This window comes from Microtus ochrogaster, unplaced genomic scaffold, assembly GCF_000317375.1.
Source record: "Microtus ochrogaster isolate Prairie Vole_2 unplaced genomic scaffold, MicOch1.0 UNK46, whole genome shotgun sequence".
In the NCBI taxonomy this organism is placed as follows: domain Eukaryota; kingdom Metazoa; phylum Chordata; class Mammalia; order Rodentia; family Cricetidae; genus Microtus; species Microtus ochrogaster.
The window spans coordinates 2,133,225-2,142,759 of NW_004949144.1; the positions used below are offsets into that span (position 1 = coordinate 2,133,225).

Genomic DNA, 9,535 nt, shown 5'->3' on the forward strand with positions numbered 1-9,535 from the left:
GACACCGTTGGGGTGTGTCCCGCTGCCGTTACTCTCACAGAGGAGCGAGGACAGGGCCAGTGAGAGATCTTGTGGCCCGTCGGATCCGAGCGCAGCTTCAGTACCAAACCATCAGGCTGGAGCTGTGCTGTATCATCTGTCCATCAGTCTTGCTCCGTCCCTGACCCCAGAGAAACTTGGCCCTCAGAGTCCAAAGGTTTGACAACGGATATGATTATCAGTTCTCCTTTTGTCCTAAGAAATTTCTCTGCCTCGGTAGTAACTGGAGCGCCTTCAAGATGATGGTGGAAAATTTTTACAGAGCATCCCAGACAAGCCATGTATCTGGGCATCATAGGACAACGTTTGGTAAGGAGATGACAGGGTTTGTTTGCTGGCTAAGACTGGTAGCCTTTGCTTAGCCTGTGAGGCAGAGGGTACGCACGTGGACCTTAAATGAAAACGAGCACTGTCGTCGTCTACAAAACAAAGGCTCAAAACTAAAAGGAAAAAGGAACACTACCTTCCCACTAGATCCGCCCTTCCCTAGCTGCAAAAAAAGATGTACCATTAAAACAAACAAACAAAACCACAAAACGAAACCAAACCTTCTGAGGAAGGCGGGGACTGGGTTTTTGTTCTGCAAGCCTTGTTGGAGGATACACCGCCCAGTTCTTGGAAATGACACTTAGATGCAAAGTTACTCCTGACCACCTTAACCCCATTTCCAAATAGAGCAGAGACTGAGTTGTGAATAGGACACAGAGAATATGGATTTTTGTTTGTTTGTTTGTTTGTTTAATGGGGGTTTTGTTTGCTTGCTGTTTTTCTCTGGTAAATAGTGACCTGTCTGTTTGCCTTATGTGCAGATGCGAAGAAATTGCTGACCCTGTGGACCCTGCTATGTGGTGGTGTTGTTGTGCTTCTTTGGGGGTTTTTCAGTTTCCCTAGAAAATGTAAGTGATTGGTTTCTGCTGTCCGTTTGCCTCCTAGAAAAACAGTCTTTGCCTGGTCTACAAGAGCTAGTTCCAGGACAGGCTCCAAAACCACAGAGAAACCCTGTCTCAAAAAACCAAAAAAAAAAAAAAAAAAAAAGAAAAGAAAAACAGTCTTTGGATAAATATGTATTGCACGTAATTACTGCTGATTCACCCCAAAATGGGACTTCATGCCTAGAAAGGCTTTTATCCCCCTCTCTAACTGGACAGCGACAATCACAAGCAATCAGCTGTGGCAGAGTAATTACTTGGCGGAAGTTTGTTCAGTTTGAAGCAAGAGGAAAGTGAGTCCTGGTGGTCAGATAAAGCCTTATCAGGAGTTGGGTGTGTACTCCACGGTAAGACCTTGTAGGTACGGTATTCACCTCAGAAAACCGAGCCAGCTGTAATGGCAGTGGAGCTAAAGATTAAAGTGAGGTTATGCTGTGCTGCATTTCCAGAGTGCGTTAACCTTTACTGCCACCCGTGAGTGTGTGGAACCTTATTCTAACAGAAGCAATGGTGGGAGATACCCCCACCCCCAACCACCAAAGAGATTTTCCTGACAGCGGGGTGTCCAGATTCTACGTTAGACCCTGTATTGTCTTACTCCGTCACTAGCACCGCCCTTTTGTCTCCCATGTAACATTGTTGTTCATACATCATTATCAGCGACATAATGAAGGTCACAGCTTATTCCCAAATGGAGTAAAAACAAAAAATTCTCCTTAGCCCCTATTCTTTTTTTTTGTTTGTTTGTTTTTTGTTTTTTTGAGACAGGGTTTCTCTGTGGCTTTGGAGCCTGTCCTGGAACTCGCTCTGTAGACCAGGCTGGTCTCGAACTCACAGAGATCCGCCTGCCTCAGCCTCCCGAGTGCTGGGATTAAAGGCGTGCACCACCATCGCCCGGCCTTAGCCCCTATTCTTGCTATAAGTGCTGCTTGTGTTTGCTGCTTAGTACAGAAACCTTCTTGAAATCTTTTCTGTGATTTTGTTTTCCTTTCCCTCCTCTGCTCCCTGCCTGTCTTTCTCCTTTCCATTCATCCGTAGGTCCTTCCTTTCTCCTTTCCATGCATCTGTAGGTTCTTCCTTTCTCCAGGGCCGCGTGTATTCCAAGCACATGATCTACCAACAGACTACATCTGCAGCTCAAATGGCTAAGTTTTTGCTTAAACATTATGGTGTTTAGAGTTTAACCAGAGCCTTGCTCATGCTAAGCATGGGCTCTTGCGGTGGAATTAAACCCAGTGCTTTTGCTTTTCAAACTTTCTACTAAATCCACTTTGATCAGGTTTCTGCTTCCTCTTTTCTGTGAAACCTGTCGTTGTTTACCAAAAAGTCAGTGCCACTACTTAGTAGCCGTCATCTGTTCAATCTTACTTGACAATACACATTCATTTTATTTTTTAAAGGATTTATTTATTTGTTTATTATGTATACAACATTCTGACTCCATGTATGCCTTTATTGCAGAAGATGGCACCAAATCTCATTATAGAGGCTGTGAGATACCATGTGGTTGCTGGGAATAGAACTCAGGACCTCTGGAAGAACAGTCAGTGCTCTTAACCTCTGAGCCATCTCTCCAGCCTTTCATGTTCATTTTAAAAATTATTTTTCTCTTAGAAAATTTCATACTATTATCCAATGTATTTTAGTCATATCCATCTCCTTTGTACCATCCACAGAAACTCCCTTTCAATTTCATGTTCTTTGTTTTGTTGCTGTGATGATTGAGGGGATTCTCAATCCAAGCACTGTCTAGATATGGACAACCTTCTTGCAGCCATGTCCCCAAAGGCAAGTCACTCCCTTCTCTGTAAGGGTCCACTCTCAATGCAACAAGGATAGGCCTCAGAGGGAAGGCCTCCCCAACGCGTGTTGGAATTTTCACTAACTTGATATTGAGAAAAATCTTTTCAAAGCAAGCAGTGCTGGATGCAGACATAGGTAACTGGTTGAGCTGCCAAGTGTAATAAATATGAGGACTCAGCTCTGGATAAATCATCTGTACCACTCTCCCCCCACCCAAGGCTCATAGACTATCACAGAAGAGTGAAGCTATAACACTGACGAATGGGGAAGAGAGCTGTGCATTGTTAACCTTTTGCTGGCATCAACTAAGATAACCTCTGGTTCTTCACACCATTTAAAATCCCTTCCTAAAAATAATTCCATTTGGCTTTCAAGTCAGTTTAGTCCTACTGCTTGTGTCCTGCCTATATCATGACTGACTTTATTTCCCTTACTCTTTCCTCCTTTCCCCTTGCACGGTGTTCCAATATGTCTGGTCATGCACCCACCCAGTCTTTGAAGCATTGTTGTCCTGTTGGCCTTCCGAGCAGGCCTCAAAATTTTATGACATAAATACATCTTTAATCTGGGACACTTTCTGAATTCAATCATTTAAAAAATAAAATCTAACTACTTGCTTATCTCAAACATAATAGTGTTCATGCTGAAATATCTCTCCCCCACGTGTGTGTGTGTGTGTGTGTGTGTGTGTGCAGGAGTGTAGGTTCCTATCGAATCCAGAAGTCACCCTTGGATGTCTTTCTTCAGGACTCATTCACCTTGTTCTAGAGAAAGGGACCCCTTATTAAGACTTGGGGCTCAGGTTAGGTTTAGCTGGCTAGCCAGCACCTCCCGGGGATCTGCCTCTCCACTGCTGGGATTACAAGAGAGTGTCACCACACCTAACTTTTTCTGTGGCTTCTGGAGATTGAGTTCAGGTAACCATCCTTTAATGGCAAAGAGTGTATCAACTGAGCTGTGGCCTCACCCTGAACTCTTCATAGCTCTGTGTTCTCTTGTGTCCTTCACCTATGGTCCTCCTCATCGCAGGAAACAGTAAATATATTCTACCTTCAAAGTCAAAAACCTTATATATTTTTTATTCCTTTCTTTCCTGATTTCCAAATATTATCAGTAAACTGCCACTGTCCTTTCATTGAGCCAAATGTGAACTCTGTCTAGTCACTTGCCAGTTAACCAGCCAGCACCTCATTTTCTTCTGATATTTGTCTCTCTTCTCCCTGTGATCTCTTAATGCAACTGCATAATAATACACTTTCTAGTATGAGATTTTTACATTATTTTTTTCCTACTATGATTTTATAATAAAAGTGAATCAGATTTGAACTGGCCACATTTCATGGTTCCATAATCCCATATGACTAATTGTATCCTTATGGACAGAGTTTATTTTTAACAATTAAGAAAAAATTATCAGATCTGTTGGCAATTTTACATGTTTTTTTTTTTTTTATTCATTTAGAGCAAAGGCTTGTGAATGGCTATGCTGCCCTTAAGGCACCTAGTCATCCTGAACTACTGATGTCCTGTAATACTGAATCCTTTACTTAAGTCTGCAGGAACGTGGGCATCTTCATTATTTGGTGAACAAGCCAGGCATGCTCACCTTTTCCCATTGCTTAGAAAAATGTGTTCTTACGCTGGAGGCAGGTTTACCTCCCCAGTCCACCTTTCTTCAGGTACTAGGCATCACCTGTGTCTAACCCTACCCTGACTGTTGTAAGTCATACTTATCCCTTGACCTGGATGTTCTTCATGAGAAACTATATGGTATGTATGGTATAAATGGTAAGTATGCAACTTACATGAAAGTGAATTTTTTTCATGGTATAGTTTTTTTTTTTTTTTTTTTTTTTTTTTTTTTTTTTTGTATTCCAAGAACTACAAAAAGATAAATGTCTGCCACGGGGTAAGTGCTCAGTTTGGGTGTAGTTGGATGTACAAATGAAAGAAAATATAAGCTAGCAGATGAATTATAAAACTGCATTTCTGATAGTTTGGGTTTTAAGCCAACTTTTTGATAGTAGTTGTATATTTGAACCCAATATTTTATGGTAAGTTGGGGTTTTTCCAAGTAATTTCAGTGAAATGAGGATTTTTGCTGTGCTGTCACATCAGGTTTTATGTGTACAGAAGCTTACTGCTAGTTAATGCTTCCAAATGAGTAGTCTCCCATTCATAAGCTTGAGTAGGAGGTGGTCACTTGTTTGTTTTTCCAGTCTTCAGGTAAAAAAGCACCTTAGACACTTTCTCTCAGGGTTAGTCACAAACAAGTAAATTCATATATCCAGTGCTGTGAGTTAAGGAGAAAATGAGAAATGGTGTAAAAATTAAATTTCAGTGTTTTCCCCTTCCTGATTTTTTTTTCCCTAAAACAAAGGACAAAATTATAGCTTCAACTTCTGAGGAAATGCTGTTTCTGAGAAACAACTGAATATCAGATAGGCCAACAGGAAAGGACCAACTCTTTGATATTATGACTAAAGAGGAATCCATTAGTATGTGGTAAAATATCTAAGGTACCATATCCAATTATAAGAGATGTGAATTAGTAAATAAATTCCAGTTGTATGAAAATACCAGAGAAAGATTTGTCAGGGGACTTTACATTTCTGGAAGTTGCTCATTACTATTTTAAGTTACATGGAGATCTTAATTCTCCAGTGTTTTTTTTTTTTTCTCTCTTGCTGTGCTCTTGGTTGACCAGTCATCACAGAGCAAATGACTAAATTTATTTAAAAGTCATTTCAGCCATTTGACTGAAATGGGATGTGGAAGTGGAATTTCTTTCATCAGTGTGAAATATAGGAGACTCTTACAATGACAGTCAGACTCGCTTTTCTCACAGTGTCTTTCGTGTTGTATGTTCATTTCAGTTGGAACCACAAGAATAACAAGAAATAAGACATGTGATGATGAAGCAAAGATATGCATGAATGCCTGGCATAAAATTAACCAGAACTGCTTCTTCCTTATCCAACATGAAAACTCATGGCCCGTTGCAAAGCAGAACTGTGAAAACTTAGAAGCACACCTGGCTAAGTTCAACAAACAGAATGAACTGGTTAGATTTCCAAATGAGCATGCCCAGTAGTAAAGACACAGGTCTTTTGCCTTTGGGGAAGTTGGAGCACAGCAGGGAAGATAGACAGCTAGAAAAATATGAAAATTACACAGCATGTTAGATACAATCACAGTGCTTATCACTTCTCCAAGGGGGTAGATTGGAGAAAAGTTTTCATTTCCTTGAAATGATGACATTTGAGCAGCGAAATAACATCAAGGGGATGAAATCTCTGGGGGAAATAAATCACCTGCAGCACGGGGTTAAGATAGGTAAATGCCTGGAATAGTCAAGGAACTGAAAACAGACAGGCAATCAGCCCGTCTTCAGTGGAGGAATGAGTATGGGTGTGAGCACAAGGGTCTTGTAGGCCTTTACAAAGACTTTAGTTTTTTACATCGGGCAAAACAAGGAGGTGTTTCAGAATGAGGGTCAAAAGTGCCACATTCTAACTTCAGTCTGAACAGATTCACTCTTTCCTATAACAAATATAAAGATGGGGCTTTAGGTACTTGGCTCCCTGCAGGGCCTGTGGTAAGAGCATGTGGGATTCAGACTAGGGCAGTACCTTTTCACACACTGAGAGTGAGACCTCTCGATGATGCTCCTGATAGTGTCCTTCTTTATCACAGGAAGCTTTGATGAGCCTTGTGAATGAAGGATCCTCATATTGGCTTGGACTAAACAAACGAAATTTGGACAAACTCTGGCTTTGGACAGATGGAACAAAATACAATGATTTGTAAGCCTTTGTGAAATTGACTTAGTGTTAATTATAAATCATGGTCAAAAGTCTAACTCTATAGACATCTACTGTTTCTTTTACTACATTTCCTACCCAGGGCCTTCAGCAGATGCTGAGGAGAACCTTCAGGCAAACTGGTAGTCTTTTGGGAGCATCTGCCCTCTAACGCCTCTGTGTATTTCTGTGTGTTTAATTGGATTGTACCTATCTTCCTTTCATTCTAGACTTGATTAAAGTCTGGGCAGTTTAAGTCTTTCCCGAGTACAGTTTACGCTTGTGTGCCTGTGTATGCTTGAGTGTGTGTGTCTTTCACTTCTCATTGCTAAAGAGTGAGTATCAGAAGATGTAATGACGGCTACATTGTCCTTACCCACCAGGGACCTAACAATATGGATGAGAAGAGATTGGGAAGAGAGATGTTGAATTTCCTTTTATTGAAAATTCCAAAACTTCTCTGCTGTCCCTAGTCTAAAGAATTAATTGTATCCTTAGATTCTTTTTTTTTCTGGAAACATTTAAATTTTCCTTAACTTCAGAGTGGAATGATTCTGTTTTTCACAGAGGCTCCGCAAACTTTCACGCACTGCATGTCTTTTTCATGGTGCTCACTCTGCAGTATTAATATTTTGTACCTCACCAAAAGAATTTCCCCAACTAGGAGAAGTTTCCATGATCATTCTATTTATAATAGGTTGAAAACACACAGTGACTTGAAAGCAACAATATAACCAATAATTGTGGTTTTTCACTTGAAAACCAATGTAAGAAATCTATGATGCAAGTTAACTTTGAGCACAAAACACAATTCCTGTGGTGTTTTCTTGAAAAAAAAAATGACAGTTTAAGATGTTATGCATTCCTATTTAAAAGAAATTTGAGGGAAAGGTATGAGCTGGTGAAAGTTGGTGTGTTATTTTGCTGGGGTCACCACAATAAATGATGACACAGACTGAGCAGCTAAAGCAACTGATCTGGAGTCTAGAAGTCCACAGTCAAGGTGTTGTCAGGGTCTGCTTCCTTTGACCTCTTGCCTTGGTGTGTAGGTGCCTGACATTTCATTCTGACTTCCAGTGCCTCAGCCTGTGCACACACTTAAGGAAGGGCCTGAATCATTTCTACTTCAAAGAGCATCAATGGCACAAGGGGTAGTAGTTCAGTGGTAGACAACTTACCTAGTAATTCAAAGGGCCCCTGGGTTCGCTCTCAACATGGCAAAAGAAAAAGAAAAACGCTCAGATTATAGGATTAGTGTTTACCCAAAAGACATTATTTTGAGCCAAGGATGGTGATGTGCCTAGACTCTAATTTCAAAAACATTAATTTTAAAAAGATCTTATTTTATTTAATCAGTCTTATTAAAGCTTTATATTTAATGCAGTTACCTTCTGCACCCCCGAGGAGTAGGCATTCCACTTATGGGATTCCCATAACAGTAAATGAAAAATGTTCCCCGAAATGCGAGTTACACTCTTCCCGACACCATCTCTAAATGCCTAATTTGTTCCTTTAGCCATTTTCATCACCGACATAAACGGAACAACCTGACTCCTCTCTGAAAAATTATGATAGTTTTTTTCCTTGTTGGCAGCATGGAGTGTCTGGCTGTGCTGCTGAGGTGGACTCACATAGTACCTCCCCAGCAGAGTCCAGAGGTTAAGTACGATGAACGATAAGAGCTTACTTAGCATCCTCTTCAGAGTACATTTGAACTGTGATCACTGAAGTTTAGATTCATTATATGAGGCTGTGCTGAGTCTGATAAATAAAGATGCCAACCCTTTGTTTCGTTCCAGGAAGGAAATTCATGATTACGGAGAGTGTGCCTTCCTGCACAAACGGGGCATAGACAGTACCACCTGTGATGACCTGAAAGACTATATCTGTATGAAAGTAGGCCAGTGTCCTTGAAGGTTGCTTCCGTCCAAAACAAAATGAATAACAGTGTCTTATATTGTGCGTGTTAAACCCACGGTGATGTGTTTTCCTTCACATCAACATTGCTTTGAAATCTAATTTGACTGAAGAACATGCATATAAATTTTATCTTCACGAAATAGTTATTAAGAAGCCTAGAGAGAAGCCTAAGTTTGAGATGGTACTGCTGAGTCATCGAAATTGGCGGGTTTGAGGCTATGGGAACGAAAGGCCTTGCTTGGAATTTATTCATCGTGGTGGATCACTCAGGGGGGCAGAGGAAAAGAGAAAGAAAGATCCTTTGATTGTCTGAAATTGGTTGAAATCTGAATAAAGGAGAAAGGAGCTGTGAGACGAGATGAGCTGGGAAGTGTTTCATTTGCCCTCAATACAAGGTTCGTGTGGGACTGTGACCAAAGGCGTGATGGGGAACTATTCTGATCCGGAGCCTTGTGTTGTCACTGGAGACCAAACGCCTCTCAACAGGTCTCTAGAGTGCTAAACTGAAGGACTAATGATAACCTGGATTTGTTGTTGCCATCGTTACGGAAAGAGTGAAAGGAGGCAAGTTTTGTCATGAGTCACTGTGAGCTGAACTTGTCGCCCAGTAGAGAGAAACACGAAGGAAGAACCTTGGTGACCTCGAAGGATCCGTAGAGATTAGCATGGATTCCCCAAAACTGTTTCACTCAGATTCTGGATAATATTGAAATGGTCTTGAAGGAAAGAGGGAGAAGAGGTTAACACTGGTCATCATTAAAAATCTCTTCAACTACCACAGGTCTTTTCTCATATATGGTCCTAGGGTTTGTGTTATATGGACATGCATGTGTGGAGATGCACAGGGCATGAACCCAAAAAGGGACTATGGGTGGGGTGAAGAGCTCTGAAGAAGGGGAGAAGGTGATTGATGCATGTGACATGAAACCAGGAAGACCACCAAAAGGAGAGTTGGGACCCTCAGGAGGATAGGTGGGTGACTTTCATCCACTCCCAAACTTACTCCAGTGATGGTATTCAGAGCAGAACTCACATACATAT

General features: G+C 41.1%; 1 protein-coding gene across 1 annotated transcript; it reads left to right on the top strand.

The window, feature by feature from the left end:
* The first annotated feature begins 278 nt into the window (after positions 1-278).
* On the top strand, positions 279-9,270 carry LOC101990397 (C-type lectin domain family 2 member E-like). Its single transcript, XM_026777102.1, has 5 exons — positions 279-348; positions 849-935; positions 5,648-5,835; positions 6,468-6,577; positions 8,374-9,270. Exons 1-5 carry the CDS (start codon positions 279-281, stop codon positions 8,486-8,488), a joined length of 570 nt encoding a protein of 189 aa, XP_026632903.1. The 3' UTR covers positions 8,489-9,270.
* Positions 9,271-9,535: the final 265 nt, after the last annotated feature.